Genomic DNA, 24,857 nt, shown 5'->3' on the forward strand with positions numbered 1-24,857 from the left:
TCAGGCCTCTTCCTGGACCCGCTTGGGGTCAAGGAGGATAATCCCCCCCCCCCGAGGTTATTGTGTGGGCTGCCCAGCTCGATCTTTGACATTTATCCATCTTCCAAAGGTCTCCAGTGCCCAGCCAGTCTGCCAAGGGGATCTGTGGGAGGCGCTTCTTTGCCACGGAGAGAGGAATGCACCCCCACCCCCACCCCAGTGCTGGGCTTTGACCCACCGGCCATAAATGTCAAGGGCAACCTATCCTTTTTATCAATGTGTGAAATGTTTTCCCCCTTGAATGCTCTGCCTGGGGGGAGCGGGAGGGGGGCAGGCATCTGGGCCAGGCCACAAAAGAATCCAAACAAGAAGGAAATCCTGGGGAGGGGGGGCAGAGAAAAAGGGGTCTTGACCCCAAACCTTTTCTGACAAAACTTTGCCCTCGAAAATGGCATATAAGCTATCTCTCAATCCATCTACCTATCCATCATCTGTCTCCTACATTATCTACCTGCCTGCCTGCCTACCTACCTATGTCTGCCTGCCTCTCTGTCTCTCTGTCCATCTCTGTTGTCTCTCTGTCTGTCTATATCGATCTATCATCTCTCTCTCTCTCCCTCTATTTCTATCTATGTCCATCTCTCTGTCTAGCTATCTGTCTCTTTCTTTCTTTTTCTTTTCATTTGTCTTTCTGTCTGTCTGTCTATCATCTATCTATCTCTGTCCATCTCTCTGTCTAGCTATCCCTATCAACCATCTATCTATCTATCTATCTATCTATCTTTATCTCTGTTTCTTTCTTTCTTTCTTTCTTTCTTTCTTTCTTTCTTTCTTTCTTTCTTTCCATTTGTGTTTCTATCTGTCTGTGTATTTATCTATCTATCATCTCTGTCTCTCTGTGTCTACCTCTATCATCTTCCTTCCTTCCTTCCTTCCTTCCTTTCTTTTTCTATCTGTGTTTCCATCTGTGTATCTGTCTGTCTGTCTTCTGTTAATCTTTTGAATAAAATAAAAATGTAAACAAAAAGACAAAAAGAAAATGGTATACATTCCAAATATGTCAGCCATTAATAACAATTTTTTGTCACAGCTATTGGGGTTGCAGTTCCTGAATCTGACCTGGAATTTTTTTAGTTCTTTCTCCTTTTCTCTTCCCCCCCCCCCCCATCAAACTAGTTTTAGCAAAATGCCCCCCACCTCTATTCCTCCCTCTCTTTTCCTTACCTCCCTAAATCAAGTTGAAGACTGCCTGTATCCCAGATTCACTGAAGAACTGCAGCACTTTTCTTAAACACAAGGACCAAAAAAAGGTCATAAAATCAGGCCAACCAACTCGCTCAGCAATGGGAATTCTAGTCCCGATTCTGGTCATATTTGACTTAGCCCTCCAAAACTAAAGGAGGGCTCGGGAAGCCAAAGCCCCCATCCTCTACTGAAGGCCCCCTCCCCCAACCGCAACCCTCTCCCAAAAGCGCACGTGTGGACGCGTCCCCATCTACAAGCAGAGAGGGAGGGACGGAGGGAGGGAGGGAGGGCGAGGAGGCGTCTCCACGACCACCAAGAGGAGCTTGCTGGGGAGAGGGGAGAGCGAGGGGCCGGCTCTGCTCCTCGCGAGGAGGAGGAGGAGGAGGAGGAGGAGGAGGAGGCGGGCCAAGCTCGGGGAGGGGAAAAAGGCGGCGGTGGCGGAGGAGGAGGAGCAGCCGGGAGGCTCCGCTCGGTGTCCGGGCCGGGCTCGCCTCGGGGACCGAAGGGAGCTGCAGCTGGAGCGAAGCCACCGCCGCCACCGCGCTGCAGAGGAGCTCGCCGCTCCCACGTAGGGCTCGCGGCTGGCCGGGCTCCGCTTCGCGCTGCTCCAGCCGGCCAAGGGGCTGGGAGGGAGAAGGGAGAAGAGAAGAAGGGAGGGAGGGAGGTGGAAAGGAGGGAAGGAAAGAGAGAGGGATGGAGGGGGGAGGAAGGAAGGAAGGAAGGAAGGAAGGAAGGAAGGAAGGAAGGAAGGAAGGAAGAAGGGAGGGAGGAGGCGGGGGGCGCCGCTGGCCATCGCCCGCTAGCTCTGCGCCTTCTCCATCCTGCGCTGCGGGCATCCTCCGAGCAACAGCGGAGCCGGGGCAGAGCCAGGAGGCTGCGGGAAGCAACCAAGGACCCCCGGACACCCGCCCACCCGCTCACTCACTCACCCACCCACCCGGGCACTGGGTTGCCCCGGAGCAGAGGGTGCAAGCTGTGCGCCCGCGGACCGTGTGCGTCCTGCTGCAATCGGGGCTCCGGAGAGGGGACCTTGGCAAGGCTGGGCTTGCAGTTGGGGTCGGGGCAGAAGCTTCCCGAGGAATCTCCGCGCTCCGGTCGGGTTGGCTCGTCTTCCCAGGAACCCGTTGAAACCGGGGAGTCGCAGGCGAAGGAACTCAACCGCGGGGTCTCGGGGGCGCAGAAGGATGGGAGGTTTTCCCCCCAGCCAGCTTTCCTGGAGGTTCAGAATTGGAAATGAACGTGTGAATGCAACTCAGGGTAGAGGAAGGCAGGTCGGGACAGGGGGGTGGAATGGAGCAGAAGAAACTCCTTGAGAGGCTTTGGCCGATTCCCAGAAGGTGTGGGGGGGATCGTTATTTCGGGTGGAGATTGCAGGAAGAGTGAGATGAATATTGCTCCCTGTCCCCCACCCATTTCTCCTAAGTTGGGTTTGTTTGTTTTGGTTTTTAAGAAGGATCTGGCTCTCCTTTCAGGAGTTCAAAGCCCTGAAGGAGAGTCGAGCCTGTCTTTGGGGCAGGCAATAACCAGCACCTTTCCCCAATTTGGGAAAGGGTGCCAACCCTTTTTGGGGAACCCTGCAACTCCGTGGCGAGCAGAACACGGGGATTTAAAGTCAAGGTTTTGGAAGACTTTGCATTCCAGCTTAAGACTGCAATTCTTGTTGCAGGTTGAGAGAGAGAGAGAGAGAGAGACCACCCCTTAGAAGTAGATGTGGGGAGCCTCCAGAGATTTGCAGGACCCCAAATCTTGGCTTGGGAGCCATGCTGAAGATAACCTCTGTTTCATTTTACTATTTCTTGTCTTCGGATACTTTGGGTGAGACTTAATTCTTAATTCTTTTCCTCTCTAGCTTGAGCTGAGACTGGGAAAGGTCACCCCATGAGCATTGGGGGGCTTGGGACGGACTCTTCTGGACCCGCAGGAGCTCCCTCTTAACCCTGCCTCTGAGAAACAGAAGTATTGGGAGAGCCTCCTAACCACCTTTCAAGGTAGGCCATGCTAAAAAGGACCTGTGGAATCACAACCGTGATCTTTTGAACCTTTAACCACAGGTTTGGCCAAGAGGAAGGGGGCAGGAGAGGGTAGCCCCTGATGACGACCCTCTCCTGCCCCTTTCCTCTTCGCCAAACCTGGGCATTTTAGGGTCCCCTGGGCCACCGTGTGAGACTGGGGCAGCCAAAGGGAAAATAGAAATCACGTGTAAATAAATGTATGACATGCACACAATGCAACAACATCGTTTTTTCCATTTAAAAGCCATCTGCTATTTTGTTTTTTTCAATTTACAAGCATGCGTGCGTGTAATGCACTTTCACACCCCTTGTCGATTTGGCCCTCCACAACAGGCCCGGTTTCTCAGGTGTCCCTTTGGGAAAATGAATTGCCCACTCCACTCCACTCCCCATTCTCAGCCTACCCAGGAAGAGGTGGATTTCTGGCAGGTTGGTGGATTTTATCTTCCTGACGCACTTTTCTTTCCACCTTCCTCCTCCCCTCCCCCCCCAGTCATGGTGGGTCACCTGCAGTTCCAAGGTATGGACAACACCAACAAGGAAAAGAATCGGGAAAGTTTGCTGGACAGTCCTGATTCTGGGCTGCCCCCCAGCCCAAGCCCCCCTTTCTATTCCTTGTCTCCGGGCGGAGCAGAGAACAAAGCCGTGGACAAGAATTCCTGCACAGAAATTGTGGCTCAGGGGCCCGGGAGAGATGGCTCGGAAGGGAAGCTGGTAAGTTTGTCAATCTTTTTTTTTTACTTTTTACTTTCTCTGTGTATGCGTTTCTGTGAATTTGACTTTGCAATTTGCCAGCCTCGTTCAAAGAAACTCAGATTTTAATTTGGATTGCTGCAATCTTTGCAAGTAGTTTCTTGCCAAGGTGTAGGCTTTGTGTGCTGTAATAGCTGAATGTGCTTCCCAGGCTGAATCATTAAAAGCAGGAGATTGTGAGTTCTAGTTCCACTTTAGGCATGAAAGTGGGCTGGGTGACTTCGGGCCAATCACTAGGAGACGGTGAGTTCTAGTTCCGCCATAGGCATGAAAGTGGGCTGGGTGACTTCGGGCCAATCACTAGGAGACGGTGAGTTCTAGTTCCGCCATAGGCATGAAAGTGGGCTGGGTGACTTCGGGCCAATCACTAGGAGACGGTGAGTTCTAGTTCCACTTTAGGCATGAAAGTGGGCTGGGTGACTTCGGGCCAATCACTAGGAGACTGTGAGTTCTAGTTCCGCCATAGGCATGAAAGTGGGCTGGGTGACTTCGGGCCAATCACTAGGAGACGGTGAGTTGTAGTCCCGCCGTAGGCATGAAAACCAGTTAGGTAACCTTGAACCAATCTCTCTCTCTCTCTCAGCCCAACCCACTTCACAGGGTTGTTGTTGTGGGATAAAGAGCAAGAGGAAGAAGGATTAGATATGTTTGCTAATCACATATTGATGTGATATGGAGTTATTTATAAAAAAAAACAAAGACGGGATAAAATTAATAAAAACCAATTGCAACAACTCCATACCATTTGCTTTTCTGGAATGAATTAGCTTGGAAACCGATACTATTGGTGGAGTGTTTTGCTGGTTGAACTATCACTGTTTCTCATCCAAATTGCAGGCATTATAATGTTTCTTTCTTTCTTTTTTAAATTTCCCAGATGTCTGATTGCTTGACAGGTTATTAAATACTGAAATATTTGGTTTAATTATGTTTTACATCCAGGACATTATATATAGGTAGTCCAGTTTTGTTCTATTTTCTTATTTGGAAAACGAGTCTTGTTCCACACAACAAGGGTGGGGCTCAGGTCAAGATCCTGCAGGATATTATACTGGCTGTGCAAGTGTGTTTGTGGAAAGTTTCAGGTTCCCAGTCCTCATGGAGGAGAGGGGGAGAGAGTCAAAAGCATGAGGAAGCATCTAGATTAACCAAAACAGATTAAGGTTGTGAAATACTAAGGAGGAAGGCGGAACGTGTTATCTCCTAAAATAATTAATTGGGCGGCATCTCCTCGCATGCTAAATTAATTAGTGAGCCGTAGTTACACATTTTACCGTGAGCAAATGAATCTGTAAACTCTTCACCACACTGAGGACAAGTGTCCTGTGCATTTAGCCACGACCAGAGCAAAATGTGGGCAAGTGGACATTGTGGCCATGTTTGTCTGTGTGAAAACTAGTTGCAATTCATCCATGAGCCCAGCGGAACAGTAACAGAGCTGGAAGGGACCTTGGAGGTCATCTAGTCCAACCCCCTGCTCACGCAGGAGACCTGTACTAGGGATTCGAACCGCTGAACTGCCGACCTTTCTGAACGACAAGCTCAGTGTCTTAGCCACTGAGCCACCTAGTACAGAAAGCTTACAAATTTCTAACTGAGTACAGAAAGAAAAAGAAAAAAATTAGAATTTTCCAGCTTTACGTGTTCCAGCGGTCAGATTAAAAAATGAAGAGGCCCTCCAGGTTTTTTTAACCCTAACCCTAAAAATGAAAGGAGAAGAAGGCTCGGAATATTTTATAACATGGGAACTATTCTACAAAGGGTTAATTGACAGATACTGAGAATAGAGGAGTGGATTTGTGTGAAATATGGACTCCATGAGAAAGAAAAACTGATGAGTAAATATTTTGATGGTTATATAATGGAAGATAGTATACTTTTCAATTAATGACTGATATTATCACCTATATGTTTATATATATATGATTATAATGATTATGATGATGTTTATATGCTAATGCTGTGGACACCTAGAACAGGGTCTCCACCTTGGTCCCTTTAAGACTTGTGGACTTCAACTCCCAGAGTCCCTCAGCCAGCAAAGCTGGCTGAGGAACTCTGGGAGTTGAAGTCCACAAGTCTTAAAGGGACCAAGGTTGGAGACCCCTGCCGTACAGGTAGTCCTCGACTTATGACCACAATTGGGAGCAGAATTTCCACTTGCTAAGCAAGGCCTAGGTTTTGTGAAGCGAGTCGCTTCCGATTTCACCTCCTTTTTTCGTCATGGTCCTTAAGCGAATCCCAGCCATGGTTAAGTGACTTGAGCGAATCCGGCTTCCCATGTTGACTTTTGCTCGTCAGAAGCTGTCTGGGAAAGTGGCAGATGGTGATCGCGTGACCCCCCATGATTATAGATTACACATTAACCGAGTTGGAAGGGACCTTGTAGCAGTGGTGGGTTTCCGCATTTTTTACTACTGGTTCTGTGGGTGTGGCTTGGTGGGCGTGGCATGGCTTGGTGGGCGTGGCATGGCTTGGTGGGTGTGGCATGGCTTGGTGGGCGTGGCAGGGGAAGGTTACTGCAAAATCCCCATTTCTTCCCCAATCAGCTGGGACTCGGGAGGCAGAGAATAGATGGGGGACGGGGATGCAGAATTCCAGGTGTTGTCTGGAAATCGCGGCACGAAGGCATTCTGCCTTGCAAGGAGCGTGGGGAAATTTTGCTCGCCTTCCACAACTTCTTTGGCGTGCCCCATTCCGGCTGCCTTGGCACCGAGCTAAGATTCCTTGGCCTAAGATTGTTTTTATTTTGGGTTGGTGTTTTGTTTTTTTTTCCCTTTCTTCATTTTTTTGGCCAGGGGTACCTCTAGTTCTGGCACCCACATCGGTTGCATTGCTATGATTTCAAGCCTTCGTCTGTTTGTGGTTACTGAAATTGTGCCTGGCAGGCTAGCTGTAGAAGTGTGTGGTGTAGCTCTGCGTTTAACCCCTCCAGGGTAGCTCGATTCCTGTGGTGGTAAAAATAGAAATCGTGGTTTTTGGGGGCCCACTTTATACCGAAGATTGGAGGGGATGGCTTCCCTTGTTTCGCTTCTGGCAACTGGAAGACCCAGAACAGAATTAAAAGTTCTGCTCAACCGTCAATTTCATATTTAAGTTGCATCACTGTTCTGCGCTCCCCATGTTTAGGTCGCCTCTCTTCTTTCAGCTGCTAAAACCCGTCTGGATTCTCCCCGACTTTCCTCAATCGGCAGGTAAATGTAAAAGGAGAGAGAAAGAAGTGCTGGTTCTAAAAGGAAATATTAGGGAGAAAAAGCTCATTACTCGTTCCGCACAGAATCCAGAAGACATTCCTATCAACTTTCAAACAATGCCAAGCAAGGTGCTAGTCCCTAAGAACTTTGCGTATGAGATGCCTTCTGTTTGTTTTTTTTCAGGCTTTCAGTCACAGCTTTTAATTTAGTGCCGATTTCTCTTATCTTTTTGCAATGAATGTCATTTTGTTTGCTCAGGGTTTTATTTTGGGGGATGTGTGATTCTCTCTAGGTTCTCTGATGTTCTTCCTTCCTCCCTTTCTCCCTCCTTCCTTTTCTGTCCTTTCTTTCTTCCTCCTTCCTCCTTGTCTTTCCTTCCTTCTTTCCCCCCTCCCTGTCTTTCCTTCCTTCTTCCCTCCCTCCCTCCCTCCTTTTCTGTCCTTTCTTTCTTTCTTTCCTCTTTCTTTCTTCCTCCCTCCCTCCTTGTCTTTCCTTCCTCCCTCCATCCCTCCTTTGCTGTCCTTCTTTCTTCCTCCCTCCCTCCTTTCTGTCCTTTCTTTCTTTCTTTCCTCTTTCTTTCTTCCTCCCTCCCTCCTTGTCTTTCCTTCCTTCCTCCCTCCCTCCTTTGCTGTCGTTCTTTCTTCCTCCCTCCCTCCCTTTCTGTCCTCCCTCCCTCTCTCCCTTTTTTCTGTCCTTCCTTCCTTCCTTCCTCCCTCCCTCCCTCCCTCCCTCCTTGTCTTTCCTTCCTCCCTTCCTCCGTCTCTCCTTGTCCTTCCTTTCCTCCCTCCCTCTGTCCTGCATTGTGCTTGGAAAATTTTTCTTCTCCAGGCAGTTCAAGGGAAAAATACACCTGCTGCTCTTTAATGTCCTTTTCTTTCTGTTTGCACCAGGAAGAGTTAGGATGGTTGTTGCTCCTGATTGGAGCCCTGAGTCAACACACTCTGCACACACCCAAAATACGCATTGTTCTCTGTTTCGTTTGGATGCTCCCTGGAGTATGTAAACAGCCTTATGCATCTCTGGATACTGATAAAGGCCGCTATCCAGAAAATTCCCATCTGCTATTTCATAAATCTCATGCCAAAATATCATGTTGGGTTTTTTTTTTCTTCATGCAAATTGCCCCCTGCAGCTGGGAATGCTGCAGCCTTTATGCGTAACCAATTAAAGGGAAGACCTTCCAGATGTTTTAGAACAGTATCTCTTAACTTTGACAATTTTAAAATATGTGGACTTCAACTCCCAGCATTCTCCGGCCATGAGGAATTCTGGGAGTTGAAGTCCATCCGTCTTCAAGTTGCCAAGTTTGGAAAACATTTGACTAACCCTAATCTGTTGGAAGTTCAAATGGTCGCTTCAGTCGTAAGTGGAAGACTACCTGTACAACTACAACTAGTAACAGATTAACAGAGTTGGAAGGGACCTTGTAGGTTATCTAGTCCAACCCCCCTGCCCAAGCAGGAAACCTTACACCATTTCTGACAGATGGCAGTCCAGTCTCTTCTTGAAAGCTTCTAGCGATGAAGCTCCCACAACTTCCGAAGGCAACTTCTGTTCCATTGGTTGATTGCTCTCACTGTCAGAAAATTCCTCCTTATTTCTAGGTTGAATCTCTCCTTGGTCAGTTTCCATCCATTATGCCTTGTTTGGCTTTCAGGTGCTTTGGAATTCCTGATTGATTTCCTGCCTTTCTCTCCCTACAGATTCCTTATGTGTATCTGAGCTCCTACACTTCTGAAATCAGACCTCGAATGTACCCGGTGTTTTTTGGAGAAAGCATAGAGGTCAACCCTGAGCCAGTACAGGAAATCAGGTAACACACAGCTTGCTCTTGGATGCGCCTTCGGTCTTTCTCCACCTCCGGCAAGAAAATAAATAAAAGTTGCAGAGTTTATGGATGGATTTGAGGGTTGTTTTAATTGCAATGGTTTTGTGGGAATGAGGAGGGATGGGAAACAATGGCTTGGACTGTGGAATCTTTGGTACTCTCCAAGCTTGGTGGTTTTCTTGCAGACATTTCATGACCCATCAGGTAACATCATCAGTGCTAAAAGAGAGTGGGGCTTGCTGTTTGTTTATATACGAACAATCAACAATAACCCAATCAAGGAACTACCAAGAAGAAAACAACACTCCCACCAATACTGACAGGGCAAGTAACTTATATATAGACAGAGAAAAAAACCCTCTCCCTCCTAACACTGATGAGGCTACCTAGTTGGGTCATGAGACATCTGCAAGAAAACCACCAAGCTCGGAGAGCACCAGGGACCATTTAGTCCTCCTCCTGCTCCTTCCCCCCCCCCGCCTGCACTAATGATATTACCTAGTTGGGTCATGAAACGTCTGCAACTCAGAGAGCTGGAAGGACCCCACAGTTCAGCCATGAGTTGCAATTATTCTCTTCCGATGCTAGCAATGCCTGGACTTCAAAAAGAGGGAGATCAAGGCAGGAAGCACTTAAGATTTTGCATTGCATTTATCTCCGATTTGAGAAAAAGCAAATCGAGAAAGAAAGCAGGAAATTGGGCCTTGAATTCTGCACATCAAAATGGGTAGGGAGATAAATGAGCTGGCAGTTTGATGTCTCCCTGCTGAAGTCAAATTATCTCCCATGCCTAAATGTTCCCCCAAAGGGGTCATTGCCAAAGGTAGGGATGGGCTGAAAATATCCCAGCTACATTTTGCAGGGCGGTGTAGCTACTAACTCTCTGGGAACTTGTTTGAAAGATAAATCTGTGGAGAGGCTGCCAACTGTGGGTACTTTATTATTATTTTTATTATTATTATTATTTTCCCCAGTTGTCTCCTCCACCCAGCCTGGTGTTTTCCCCACCAAATTCTCTGCAGGGCTCCGAACTGAGCTGCAAAGCTCATTAAATAGATTGTGTTTCGGCTGCTCTGCTCCAGGCCAAGCCTGGTTGAAGGCGTTGGCAAATGCTAAACGCCACGCCTGGTGTTTAATCTTTTTATACCAGGGCTGCAGTTGCTTCAGCTACTGCTAATTTTTTCAGAGAGAGGAAGGGGGGGGGAGAGAGAGAGAGACAGAGAGACAGGGTGGCAGAAAATTTCTCACAGCCAGCTTACTAAAGACAAGAACTGTTTTTCTTAGAGCAGAAAAGCTTGCTACTTCAGAGGCGTTGCCAAAAACTGTCAAAAGTACCTTTGGCCAACGTGCTAATCCTGGAATTCTAGAATCAGAAGGGGGCTCTCGAGGTCATCAAGTCCAACCCGTTGGCGTAGGCGAAGATCGAAATAGAAGATGGCTGACAGAAGGCTTTCTGGGCTCAGCATGAAGATTATCCGGCAAAGGGGGAGCAAATCACCTCCTTAAAAATAATGTTTCTCAACCTTGAGAACTTTAAGACGGGTGGACTTTAAGTGTTCACGGCATCTTCACGTTACCAAGGCTGACAAGCAAGTGCCCTCAAAATGTCTTCTGGTTAAGGTTTAGAAATGGGTTTGTTAGTCCAATATTTTCCAATCTTGGCAACTTTAAGATGGATGGATGTCAACTCCCAGAATTCCCCAACCTCTTCAACTCCCAAAAGTTTTGAAAGCCATGACTGAGAAACACTGGTTTAGACAATTTTCCAGAACATTCCTGTGGAGAAAGAGGATGGAAGACCAAGCAGAAATAACAGCCCTTCAGAAAAAAAACAGGAATAGCTCTTCCAAGCCAGAGAACTTTAGTGGTGTGGCCTACCTTGAGTTTGGAGGTTGAATTTGGGGGTTGATACAGCTGACAAAGTTCAATGAGAAGCATTCACCATCACCAGAGGTCTCGAGGGTGCTTTCCCAAAAGGCAACTGAACTTCCTTGGTGTTTTTCTCCGCGAAAATGTTTCACATCTCCTCCAAGATGCTTCTTCTGTTCTAAGGAATGGTGGGAGATTCTTCAGTTAGAACGGAAGAAGCTCCTTGGATGAGAAGTGAAACATTTTCAAGGAAAAAAAGAACCAAGAAAGTCTCATTGCCTTTTGGAAAAGCGCCTTTGGGACAACCAGTACCTGGATGATTGAGAATCTCCATAGACTTTCACAGGGGCTGTTGTAGTCAAGCTATTCGCCAAAGCAGGGGCCTCCAACCTTGGTCTGGCTGAGGGACTCTGGGAGTTGAAGTCCACAAGTCTTAAAGGGACCAAGGTTGGAGACCCCTGCTCCAAAGCACCTGAGGGCAGGGCAAGAAGCAATGGAGGGAAACTAATCAAGGAGAGAAACAAGTTAGAACTAAGGAGAAATTTCCTGACAGTGGGAACAATTAATAAGTGGAACAACTTGCCTGCAGAAGTTGCGAATGCTCCAACACTGGAAGTTTTTAAGAAGGGATTGGACAACCATTTGTCTGAAGTGGTGTAGGATTTCCTGCATAAGCAGGGGGTTGGACTAGAAGACCTCCAAGGTCCCTTCCAACTCCTCCTATTCTGTTCTCTTCTGTTCTGTTCTGCTCTGCTCTGCTCTGCTCTGCTCTATTCCACTATTCTATTCTATTCTATTCTAGTCTAGTCTAGTCTAGTCTAGTCTACTCTATTCTATTCTAACATTGATGGTTAGCCATGATGGATGCTGGCTTAGATCTACCAGGCTTCCCCTCCTCTTTACCTTCATTTTCCCCTCCCCCAGGTGCAATTCGGAGATCAAGTACAGCTCGGAGAAACATTACCGGGATGGCATCTTCTACCACCCCACGCCCACCATCACTACCTACCGAGAGTCCGTCACGGTGGCCCCCAACTGCACTTGGCGCAACTACAAGTCTCAGCTCCTTTTCGAGCCTCGTCAGAAGCCCCTCCGGTATCAAAGCACGACCATCATTTTCCCCAAACGCGCCAAGAACCTTTACCGGACCACGCTCAACTACTGGCTGGGCTGTGCCAAGCGGTGGTTCGCCTCCAGCGTCCAACTCGCCTTGTGCGAGGACAACAACACCTACCTGACACATCCAGAGAACTTGTCCTAGGCTTTCTGGAAGGCTGGGCTAGGTTACACCATCCACCTGCAGAACAGATCCACCCCTTGGAGACAAGTTTACGGACTTCATCATCCCTCGGCTGAAGGCATCTCAGAGATGTCCGTCCCCAGGGTTACAATTCCTTCCTTTGCTGACTTGATTGTGGGCCACGCCAAGTTTCTATCACACTTCCAAGAACCAGTTCGGGGAGAACGCCTCCTCTGAAGAAGTTATTTATGTAGCACTTAAATGCCGCTTTTTAATCCAGAAGGCTTGTCTTTAGTAATTTGCTATTTAAATCTCTCTAAGGTATGAAACTTTTTTGAAGATTTCCCTGTGGCTTTTAGGAGGTTTGTTTCCTTGGGAAAAAAGTATTATCCAAGAATCTCATTGGCCAATCGAGCAATCGTCATCATCATTTAATGACCCCATAATCCCTTGCGAGATGGAGTCTGGGCAGAGTGGATGGAGCTAGCAGAGTGTTTGAATGGCCGGATGCCCTTCCTGTCGCCAGTGTGGAGTTTCGTGCAGCAGAGAGAATTCAAAGAGAAATATCTGCCTCTACCTAGGATTGAACTCACAGCCTCCTGGTTGTGAGGCGAGAGCTCCGCCTCTAGGCCACCACCCCACTCGTTGGCCAATCGAGCAATCTAAGTGTTGATTTCATCTGGGGAGTATTATTGGAAAGTCTCAAGATCACCATGATGGGATGAACACATAAATTGGAGGAATTTTATGCAAGAATTATGCATGATAAGCTTAGCTTTTGGGGAGAGAAAAGCCATCAGTTGTCTTGGACCAAATGTCTATTCCTGCCCCCCCCCCCAAAAAAAAAACATTCTGTGAAAAAAAGTGTTTCAAATTCATAATTTCAAGAGTTCGCCTCTCTAAAATGCCTGGGAAGGATTTTCAGAGGAGAAACAGAAGTGAATGCATGGAAATCGGAAGGAGAAATGACTTTACATTGTCAACCGTTAGGTAACCAAAGAACCGGAAGAAGGGGGAAAAAAAAAACCTTTGCATATGCTCCGCAACCATCTCCTTGCTATTATATTTCCTGCTTTGAAAGATTGGGATTTTCAGCATTTTGAATGTTGCAAAAATCCGCACCACCATTAGAAGTAGCGAAGTAAGACAGATACGGATTTGATTTTTATTGAGCGGCTTTAAAACAATCAAAACCAAACCAAAAAAGCTCTAGAAAGGAAATTAAACCCAAATGAATCTTTTGGGGTGATCTGAAAGTCAGAAAGTTGGAGAAATTTTTAAGCATGAATGGTATTTAAAAAACTGCCTCGGTGAACAATGGCCAATGCAGTTTTGAATTTTCAATGTGGGTGTATTTAAGACTCGAGCAATGGAAACAAGAGGAGAAATTAGAAATTAGTGTTGTTGATAGTGGAAGATTGTAGAGAGGCCTCAGTTCCACAGAAATGGTTCGGGAAATAAATCATTGTGGGTAGTCCTTGATTTACGGCCACAGTTGGGAGCAGACTCTTCATTACTAAGCAATATTCAGTGAATTGTGCTTGACTTACGACCTTTGGGCCACCGTTGTAAAGTGAATCCGTGCAGTTGTAATGTCAGCCAAGCGGTCATTAAGCAACCCCAGCCTCCCATATTGACTGTGCTTGTGGGAAGGAAGCCAGGAAGGCCGCAAACATCGATCCCCTAACCCGGGACACTGCAACCAGGGTGGTCGTAAATGCGAGGAACGGTTGCGAGTCACTTTTGTGACTCTGAGTGGCCTTTTCATCCATTCTGGAGCCCATCAGAGTCCCCCGTGGTCAGCCCCCAAACTAAACGACAGAATCATGCCATCTTAGAGACTGAAAACAGCAGCCCCAAAAGAATTTAAACCAAGTCTTTGTGTTTAAAACATTGCATTATTTGAAAGGTGGTGGAAAAAAGACGCCGATACAAACAGGTTTCCCAGGATCGGATTGAAGCTTTTTTGGGGGGGGGGGGGTTGGAAAGAAATAAAATCATCCTTCAGCTGCAGTGAAGTTGCTTTTTGAAAACCAAGCTGACAAAATTGGGGAAATCCAAGCAACGAACATCTCCGAGGCTTTCTGCCAAGGAGCTGAAATTCTCCGTTTGTTTTCCTCCCTTGCATTCCTCCTCTTCCGTTTCTCACAAGCAACGAGCCTGCTCAAGCCCTACACCCTCGCCCAGGTGGTTTAGATTAGTTCCCCCCCCCGCCCCCCGTGTGCAAAATCTCCAGCAGGAAGGATGGCAAACCCGTCTTGCAAGGGATGGTGGTTTCCCCCAAATGCCAGTTTCTGCACCCCATTGCATCGTTCCAAAGCTGGTTCCGAGTGGAGGTTTTTTTCTCTTGGGCCAACACAACTCGGTTGGACGTAGCCCAAAATCTCACAATTCAGGAGCTCGGAGGCCGGCTGTGGGGTGTGTTTTCAGCTGAAGGGGCTTTTTTTGTAGCTGTAGAAAGTCGGCTGAGCCTACCAGCTGACTTTCTACAGCTACCAGCCCAAAATTTCTGTTGCTAAGTTCTGTTGGTGAAGTGAATTTTTCCCCATCTCATGACCTTTCTTGTGACTTATTTAAGTGAATCGCTGCAGTTGTTAATTTAGTAATCCGGTTGTTAAGTGAATCTGGTTTTCTCGTGGACTTTGCTGGGCTGAAGGTCACAAAAGGGGATCATGTTGCTACCCTCATAAATGGGAACCAGTTGCCAGTAAAAAAAATGATTAGGGGGCTGGAGGCTAAAACATAGGAAGAACGGTTGCAGGAACTGGGTATGTTTAGTTTAATAAAAAGAAGGACTAGGGGAGACATGATAGCAGCATTCCAATATCTCAGGGGTTGCCACAAAGAAGAGGGACTCAAACTATTCTCCAAAGCACCTGAGGGTAGAACAGGTAGCAATGGATGGAAACTAATCAAGGAGAGAAGCAACCTATAACTAAGGAGGAATTTCCTGACAGTGAGAACAATTAACCAGTGGAACCACTTGCCTCCAGAGGTTCTGAATGCTCCAACACAGGACGTTTTTAAGAAGAGGTTGGATAACCATTAATCTGAAGTGGTGTAGGGTTTCCTGCCTAAGCAGGGGGTTGGACTAGAAGACCTCCAAGGTCCCTTCCAACTCTGTTATTCTATTCTATCTAAATTTTGATCCCGTGACTTACAGAGATGTTGCAATGGTCATAAATGTGCCGTAACTTCAAACGAAGAGTTGTAAGTGGAGGAGCCCCTGTCAATGGATAGCAGTCTGCTTTTGAAAAGCAAGGATTCTTATAGGAAAAAAAATCAGATTATTATGCTGGTGAAGTCTTGCTTGGGTGAATGGGCTGGTTTTGGCTCACTTGGGCTGTTGGTCCTTGGAGGTGGCAGAAATGTTCGTTGCTTAGATTTTCCCAATCTTGTCAACTTAGTTTTCAAAGAGCAACTTCACCACAGCTGAAGGATGATTTTATTTCTTTCCAAAAAAAAAAAGCTGCACTCCGATCCTGGGAAACCTCCCGTTCATATTGGCGTGTTTTTCCACCATCCTTCATATAATGCAAATTTTGAATGCAAAGGCCCGTGGCTTGGCTTAAATTCTTTGGGGGACACTGTTTTAAGTCTTTAAGGTGGCATAATTCTGTCCTTTAGTTTGGGGGTGCGTGACCATGGGGACCCCGATGGGCTCCCAAGATGGTTGACAAGGCCATTCAGAGTTACCTGGGCATCAAATAATAGTCACACTGGTTGTGCAGCTATGGTGTCTGTGTACAAAACCAGGTTCCAGGTTTGACACAAGTTGGATGCATCAAACTTAAGATGTTTTATGGATATTTTTAAGCAAAGCTCTTTCAGAAGTGTTGATAACTGGTTGGTAGGTTTTCAGCCTGGTTATGTCTGATGCAACACCAAATTGTCAATTAGATTCTAGGTTAGCTCACAACTGTGTCTTTCAGACATAACAGATGAATCATAAATGACTCTTTGCATCTCCTGACACTATCTCAAACCGTAGCAACATGTTGATTTTCTTCTAACCCTGAGCCAATATTTGCAAAATGCTTTGGTTTGCGTGCTGGGTTCAAATCCATCTTTCGACATTCAACCTCATCATAGTAAAGGTGTATTACGTCTGAACGGTTTGTGGCTCTGAATAGCCTTTTAGGTTCATCAAGCATCATTGTAGTGTTAGACAGTTGATGTTAAAACGTAAGTGCACGAATGTGGTGCAGGAAGCTGATTGGTTGGTCACACGTGGGATGATAGAGAATAAAAGGACTTGGGATTTTCGGTCTGTAATTATGACTTCATAGAACTGCTCTTCCTGAATGCTAGTAAAAGTATTTTTGCTGTTTTATGTATTGCAATAAGGCAGTGTTTTTCAAATTGGACAACTTTGAAGAGGTGTGGACTTCAACTCCCAGAATTCCCCCAACAGCAAAGAATTCTGGAAGTTGAAGTCCATCCCTCTTCAAAGTTTCCCAGTTTGATAAACACAGGGATAAGGTATTTTACAGTTCCTTCTTTATTTTTATATCTCTATAAATGTATATATTCCTCCTGTTGCATAATGTCTGACTAACAGAAATAATTTAAGGATTGTCAAAGGTGTTTAAACACATATCTAGCTTTAATAAAATGAGGGGGGGGAAATCCCGATTTTGGATAGCTCTGGTTGTGATTTCACGAACAGACAACACCACCTTTAATTGTGTCCAGATGGCAGCAATAAATTAACACATTCGAATTAGCTCTGAAAAGCTTATTGGACTGATCTCTTGAGGTTCATTTTGGGGAATAGTCTGAGTCTTGTAACCAGACCATGTTTGATGTCGGTCTTACTTTCACCCTCCCTGAAGCGAGGAAAACGTGGGAAGGAAGAAAAAACAGAAGCTTGGAAATGCAAGGGGCAAATTTCTAAATTTGCCAAGCAGTATCAAGCAGTGTGTGTTGTCGTTTTTGTTTGTTTGCTTGCTTTGGAGGATTGTTCAGAAAATCAATCCTCTTGGAAGACGTGTTTATCTATTCTTCTTGGGAGTGGAAGCAATCCAATTATCTGGAATTTGCAAAGCTCGCCCTTCGTGAAGTTTGTAAAATAAGACCTCGACAGTCACCGCAGACAGCTCAAGATGCAGGGTGGAAATCTGCCCATTAGCCATTTTAATAAATATGCTTCTGACCTATTTTGAGGGTCTGAATATGTGGGATTTGGGTTACAAGGAAAATAACCCAGGGTATCCTGCTGGGAAACCTGAATGGCAGTTTTCGTTCGTTCCCTTCTCGCCTAAGCAACATCAAAGCCAGGTTAAAAATACCTTGGTCTTCAAGAAATCCACGCTGGGAAAAAGAATTCAGAGTCATTCCCAGCCCATCTGTGTGCCTGAAAGGGGTTCTACTTTAGTCCTGAATCCTGCAGGATTAAAATTGGTGTAAAAATTTTTAGGGTAAGATTGTTTGAATATTCAAATTGAGTAGGTCTAGTTTGAGGAATTGGGAATGCCTAGTCTAATAAAAAGAAGGACTGGGGGTGACATGATAGCCGTGTTCCAATATTTGAGGGGTTGCCACAAAGAAGAGGGCGTCAAATAATTCTCCAAAACACCTGAAGAAGGCAGGACGAGGAACAACGGATGGAAATGATCCAGGTGAGAAGCAACCTGGAATGCAGGAGAAACTTCCCAACAGTGAGGACAATTAACCAGGTGGACATCTGGCCTTCAGAAGTTGTAAATGCTCCAACACAGGAGGTTTTTAAGAAGAGATTGGACAATTTGTCTGAAGTGGTGTAGGACCGTGATGGTGAACCTATGGTACGAGTGCCAGAGGTGGCACGCAGAGCCCTCTGTGGGCACATGCGCTGTCACCAGCTGTTCTTCTGGTTTCCGGCGCGTGCATGCGACCCAGCCAGCTAGTCTTCGCATGCGCCATAGTGCCGGAAACCCAAAGACCAGCTGGCCAGTGGGCATGCGTGTGCCAGCCAGCTGGTCTTCAGGTTTCCGGTGCTCAGCCAGGCAGACATGTGCACACAGGCGCCTCCCGGTTTGGGCACTCGGTGCTAAAATGGTTGGCCATCACTGGTATAGGACAGTGGTGGGTTTCTAGCATTTCACCCCAGTTTGGGCGAACTGGTAGTGGAAGCAGCAGGAGGCTCCATCCACCTGCCCGGATATCATCACGGGAACCTGCGCATGCGCAGAAGCACCGCGAGTGAAGCAAGCATGAGTGCACGTGTGCTCACAATTCCGAACCGGAAGCGAAGATAAGTGGAACCTACTACTGGCATCGGATTTCCTGCCTAAGCAGCAGGCTGGACTAGAAGACCTCCAAGGTCCCTTCCAACTCTGTTACCCTGTTAATATCTTATTGCAAGCTGGGGTGAAGCAGACCAAGTTATGCAAAACTATTGTGCTATATTTTATGCCGGATAAACTGGAAAGATTATTAATTCAGGCATAACATCCAGAACAAAATCCTAGAAACACTTTTTAATTTTTTGCATGTAGTACCCACCTTCTCTGGGAGATGACAGAAAGCCTGGATACTTTCCACCTGTTCGTCTCTTGTGTCCCAAGAAATTATTTGGCTTTCCCCCCCCCCCCCCCGTTTTGGGGATCATCTATTCCCCTTCTTGATCAAAAATCATCATTTCGAAATGTTTGGGTTTCTGCAGATTTGGTTTTCTGTTGTGGGAACAGCTGAGCCATTTGATCCTGTGTTAGAGAATGAGACAGGGAGAGATCAATAAAAAGTAGAATTAGATTAAAATTCCACAAAGCGGAATGTTTTATTCTTCAAATCTCATTGCATCCATGTTATCAATTCATTGGACCTTTCTAACTAAGTTTGAAAATCCTGGCCAGAATTTGGTCCTATTTAAACATTGTAGAAATGTTATGGCTTTGAGGTTTTGTTTTGTTTTTTTATTTTTGGAAGTGTGCAATTTCGACAAATAGCAGCAGAAACAGCCGAGCTAAATTTGGGAGTCCCTTCACTCCAGACTTGGATATAAATCCAATTCGGAACTAACTCCTCCTCCCCTTGGGCTTCACGGCAAGATCTGAAACATTTTTCTTTAAACTTCATAAACGAGACCACATGTTGCTGTATTAAATATCCCGATGGCTGGTCCTTGTAGCTTGCTGCAGGTTGCTGGGTTTTAACCTTGAAAAGCGAAAAGGCGGCCCTTGAATTGAATTACAGCCTTGGCCGCCCAGCGTTGGGGGCTGGGTTGAGTTAAGGGAGCGACCTGTGTTTAAGATCAGAGAGAGATCAAATGAGGAGTGACTTGGTGGTCTCAGCTTGGAGGTTGCTGATGAATATGCAGTGCAGGATGGGATGTGTTTGCAATTAGGGGAGGAGAAGGAGGAGGAAAAGAAGAATGAAAATGAGAAGAAGAGAAAGGAGGGAAGGAGGAGGTGGAGAAGTGAAGGAAAAATGGAAAAGGTGAAGAAGTAGGAGAAAAGGAAGAGAAAAGGAAGTAGAAGAGGGGGAGAGACGATGGAGGAGAAGAAGAGAGATGGAGAAGGTGAAGCTGTAGAAGAAAAGGAAGGGGAGAAGAGGAAGAAGGCAGCAGGAGGAGGAGGAGAAGGAGGAAGAGGAGGAGAAGGAAGAGGAGGAGGAGAAGGAGGAAGAGGAGGAGGAGGAGGAGAAGAAGAAGACGATGATGACATCTGGGGTCCTTGATGCTCTCTGAGCTTGGTTGTTTGCTTATAAATGTTTAATGACCCAACTAAATAAGATCATCATCATTGTTTGATGAAGAAGATTCAAAAGTAGCCCTAACCATGATGAGGGGGAAAAATGGGGTGGAGTTACCTAACTTTAAAAGCACCCTTAAACCTGAGGACAAGGGGAAGAAAAGGAGTTTTTCAATTTATAACCTGCCTCTTTGCTTCTGACTCATATTCCTACTCCCGTCCCTCCCAACTCAGAAGAAGAAAAAAGGCGTTGAGCACCTACTGAGGACCATTAAAGCCCTGTAAAAGTTGACTCAGTTAATGGTTCTTCTTCTAGGTTGGGCATGAAAACGTAGAAGACCAGAAACGGCCACTGGAAACATTCTGCATGGAGCTACAGGGGATTTATTTGAATCCCCACCTCCGAAACGGTGGTATATCGACCACAGGTTCTGAATGAGAACATTGTCCTGATGTTTCCAGGTGTGAACCTTTGAAATGACCCATGGAAACAGTTTTCTTTTTTCTTTTTCATGAAAAATGAAGGCTTCTCCTTTAGCCCGTCTTGAGCCAAAGCCTTCTTGAACATAGTCTTCATTCATTCTCTCCGCTGGAAAGGAAGCTGTTTCTCCAATGTCTAACTCAAAATTTGTTTATTTTCAAGGTTTCTATGGCTGGCTGTCTTGTAGAACACGACTCTGGGTGGCTCACAACGGTAATAAAATCATCGTGGTAAAAATGAGGGGGAGGAACCCTTCAAGTTACTGGTCAAACATCCACATTCATTTATCTATACAGGTGTTTTCAAGGTTGACAACTTTAAGATGTGCGGACTTCAACGCCCAGAATTCCTCAGCCAGCCATATCTTAAAATTGCCAAGGTTGGGAAACACGTATATATATATATATATATATATATATATATATATATATATATATATATATATATATATATATATATATATATATATATAATTCCCAGACTTTTTAGTGCTGTTTTACAACATTTATTAAATGATTCTCTCCCTCTCTCTCTCCTATCATCCATAATCTTTTTTTAAAATTTGAATTTATATCCCGCTCTTCTCCGAAGACTCAGGGCGGCTTACATTGTGTTAAGCAATAATAGTCTTCATCCATTTGTATATTATATACAAAGTCAACTTTTATTGCCCCCAACAATCTGGGTCCTCATTTTACCTACCTTATAAAGGATGGAAGGCTGAGTCGACCTTGGGCCTGGTGGGACTTGAACCTGAAGTAATTGCAAGCAGCGGCTGTTAATAACAGACTGCATTAGTCTGTTGAGCCACCAGAGGCCCAATCTTTCTCTCCGTTATCTATCTATCTATCTATCTATCTATCTATCTATCTATCTATCTATCTATCTATCATCTATCTCTATTACGTACATACATACCTCACTCACCCTGTTAATTTCTTCTAAATTGCTTGTATGATGCTTGTAAAATGCAGCTTTTATTCCTGGAACATGTTTTTTTTTCTTCTTCTTCCTTTCAGCCACAAAACTAAAAACTATTTTTATGCAAGGTCTGGTTTCACCTGTGAACCCTACTCTCTGTTGACAATCGGGTGAGCCTGCGAACAGTGTAACAGCAACACCTAGTGACTGAATACAAGCATTAGAACAACACACTTACTCAAAAGGAGAAGAAAAAACACATTTTTTACACCTCCTGATGTGTTTATTTCAAAGCAAATCTCATCCAACCAGTGATTTAAAAAAAACAAAAAACTCCTCTGAGTGGATCACATAATCTTATTTTGTCAGTCAAGGTTCTCAATGTCACCAACTTTAAGAAGTGTGGACTTCAATTCCCAGAATACCGTAGCCAGTATGACTGGCTGGAGAATTCTGGGAGTTGAAGTTCACACTTCTTAAAATTGCTGAGCTTACAAAACACTCTGTCACAGTGATTGAACAGGTTTTTTGAAAAGGATACCAATACACTGTTCCTATTTATGCTCGATACGTTCCAGAAATTTCTGCCATCTTTTCCCCATCATTATTCAGAGGTCCCTGAAAACTTAAGGTGTGTAAAACTTTAAAGGCAGCATCCTGTCCTTAAGCAAGGCGCCTGTGCAATCCCGGCCCTCTGTGAAATCCTTGTGCAGAGTGTGGGAGGGCCTCCAAGGGTAGGAAAAGCCCTGGGTTGCTGAAAGAACAGTCACTACTTTTTAACAGATTCACAGAGTTGGAAGGGACTTGTAGTCCAACTCCCCGCCCAAGCAGGTGACCCCACACCCGTAATGGCTAACCTTTTCTGGACCGAGTGCCCAAAGTGCCCGAAACCCCAAAATGCAATGCATGCACGACCCCTGTGCATGCGCCCACCCCGCATGCATGCGTGCGCACACCCCCGCCCCCCCCACACACGTGTGGCAGCGATCCAAAAACCAGCTGGCTGGCGGGAGGCAGGTGTGCATGGGCACCAGAACTGAACTGGGGTGACGGCTCCCATTCCCACAGAGAGGGCACTGTGTGCCACCTCTGGCACATATACCATAGGTTCGCCATCATGGCCCTACACCATTTCTGACAGGTGGCAGTCCAGTCTCTTCTTGAAAGCTTCCAGGGATGAAGCTCCCATAACTTCTGAAGGCAACTTCTGCTCCATGGGTTGATTGTTCTCACTGTCAGAAAATTTCTCCTTATTTCCAGGTTGAATCTCTCCTTGATCAGTTTCCATCCATTATTCCTTGTCCGGCCTTCAAGTGCTTTGGAAAATAGCTTGACCCACATCCTCCTCTCTGTGGTAGCCCCTCAAATATTGGAAGACTGCTATCATGTCTCCCCTGGTCCTTCTCTTCACTAGACTAGCCAGGCCCGGTTCCTGCAACCGTTCATCGTCTGTTTTAGCCTCCAGTCCCCTCATCATCATCCTGGTTGCTTTTCTCTGCACTCTTTCTAGAGTCTCAACATCTTTTTTATAGTGTGGTGACCGAAACTGGATGCACTGTATGATTCAGTTGTTGGCCGGTTTGATTTTTTTTTTTTGAAGCAATGGGTGGAAACTGATCAAAGAAAGAAGCAACTTAGAACTAAGGAGAAATTTCCTGACAGTTAGAACAATTAATAAGTGGAACGACTTGCCTGCAGAAGTTGTGAATGCTCCAACACTGGAATTTTTTAAGAAAATGTTGGATAACCATCTGACTGATATGGTGTAGGGTTCCTGCCTAGGCAGGGGGTTGGACTAGAAGGCCTCCAAGGTCCCTTCCAACTCTGTTGTTATGTTATGATTTTCAATCACTTATGGGAAGTGATTTGTGGAATTTGAAATCTCTCTCTTAATGTAAACCAGTCACATCAGAGCACACCTCTGTCAATCTGCAGCATATAATCTCACTCTGGTTCTCTTTCTCTCTCCCCCCCCCCCCGCCCGCCTCTGATTAAAATTGACATAAATTTTGGTCTGCGTGAAATCCAAACCGCCTCCATGGCAAGTGATTTATCGGCTGGCCCGATTCCCAACGGATATTCGGCTCATCACGATAGCTCTGCTTCCGAGTGAAGAGATATATCAATTTAACACTCCTTGGGGCCTTAACAGATGGAGGGGAGAGCGAGCTGTTTCCTTACTACTTCTGCTGTTTTTGGGGGGCACAGGAGCAGATTCCCACTCTCCAGCTGGGATCCCCGAGCTCGGGAAAGCTTTTGAAGCTACTCCTAGAACAATAGAGGGACGTTTCTGGCCCGACCACCCAAGCGCTTTTCATGCCCTGCCAAAAACAGCTCCTTGGACTCTCGGAGGATTGTTGTTAAGGATCACTTCGAATGTCATGGCAAACGCCCAAGGCTGTCTTCTTCTGAAGGGAGGGAGGAGGAGATACTTCCAGGGGCGAGGAATTTAAGCAATGCTACCTGCTCTGCACACAAGCCAAGGATGTGGTATCCCAAATCCAGCTCTTCTTAACAGATTAATAGAGTTGGAAGGGATCTTGTAGGTCATCTAGTCCAACCCCCTGCCTAAGCAGGAGACTCTATGCCATTTCTGACAGAGGGCAGTCCAGTCTCTTCTTGAAAGCCTCCAGTGATGAAGCTCCCACAACTTCTGAAGGCAACTTCTGTTCCATCAGTTGATTGCTCTCACGGTCAGAAAATTTCTCCTTATTTCCAGGTTGAATGTCTCCTTGTTAAGTTTCCATCTATTATTCCTTATCTGGCCTTCAGGTGCTTTGGAAAACAGCTTAACCCCCTCCTTTCTGTGGCAGCCCCTCAAATCTTGGAAGGCTGCTATCCTGTCTCCCCTGGTCCTTCTCTTCACTAGACTAGCCAGGACCAGTTCCTGCAACCATTCTTTATATGTTTTAGCCTCCAGTCCCCTCATCATCATCCTGGTTGCTCTCCTCTGCAGTTTTTCTAGAGTCTCAACATCTTTTTGATAGTGTGGGAACCAAAGCTGGATGCAGTATTCTAGGTGTGGTCTTACTAAGGCTTTATAGAGTGGTAGTAGTACCTCCCTTGATCTTGACTCTTAGTACCTCACTTGATTCTTCAACAGGTTTCTGATTCAACTTCCAAATTTGAAGCAGGTCCCACCAGAACTGGTTTTGCGGACATTCTTCTTGGCGTTGTCTATAATGCATCTTTTCTCAACCTCAGCCAATTTAAGACAGGTGGACTGCAACTCCCAGAATTCCCCAGCCAGCCATGCTTGGGTGGGGGGGAGGGTATACAGAAGGCTTGAAGTCCATTGCCAGATGCAGGAGCAGCTGGGAAGATCTCCCCCTTCAAAAGGTGCTTGGAGGTACAAGATTTTCCCCTCAAAATAACACACACAGAGCCCAACAGGAGAACCATTCTGAGTTAAGAACTTCCTGGGCCATGGATGTAGGACTTAAATAGGGAAGGTGGCCTGGAGCAGCCTGGGGAGAAAGTAAGATGGTTAGACAGGTCCCATTTACATGTGAGACAGATGAACCTTATGTTTAAAAATCCTTTGAGACCATCTGAGATAGCTGGAGCATTCAGCAGCCATCTGTCCCTTCACTGAGGTGATGAAGTTTCTCTTTTTTCCACTCAAAGAGGTCCATCAAGGAATGTCCTGGAGAGTTGAAATT

General features: G+C 46.0%; 1 protein-coding gene across 4 annotated transcripts; it reads left to right on the top strand.

Moving 5' to 3' along the window:
• The first annotated feature begins 1,635 nt into the window (after positions 1-1,635).
• Positions 1,636-13,955, top strand: RFLNA (refilin A). Of its 4 annotated transcripts, none has more exons than XM_058158484.1 (5): positions 1,636-1,792; positions 3,074-3,212; positions 3,730-3,950; positions 8,887-8,996; positions 11,805-13,955. In XM_058158484.1, exons 3-5 carry the CDS (start codon positions 3,732-3,734, stop codon positions 12,139-12,141), a joined length of 666 nt encoding a protein of 221 aa, XP_058014467.1. In that variant the 5' UTR covers positions 1,636-1,792; positions 3,074-3,212; positions 3,730-3,731; the 3' UTR covers positions 12,142-13,955. The 4 variants fall into 4 exon arrangements, with proteins under 4 accessions (XP_058014467.1, XP_058014468.1, XP_058014469.1 ...); XM_058158485.1 differs by lacking the exon at positions 1,636-1,792 and adding an exon at positions 1,947-2,561; XM_058158486.1 differs by lacking the exon at positions 1,636-1,792 and adding an exon at positions 1,947-2,443.
• Positions 13,956-24,857: the final 10,902 nt, after the last annotated feature.

This window comes from Ahaetulla prasina, chromosome 15 (genome assembly GCF_028640845.1).
Source record: "Ahaetulla prasina isolate Xishuangbanna chromosome 15, ASM2864084v1, whole genome shotgun sequence".
In the NCBI taxonomy this organism is placed as follows: domain Eukaryota; kingdom Metazoa; phylum Chordata; class Lepidosauria; order Squamata; family Colubridae; genus Ahaetulla; species Ahaetulla prasina.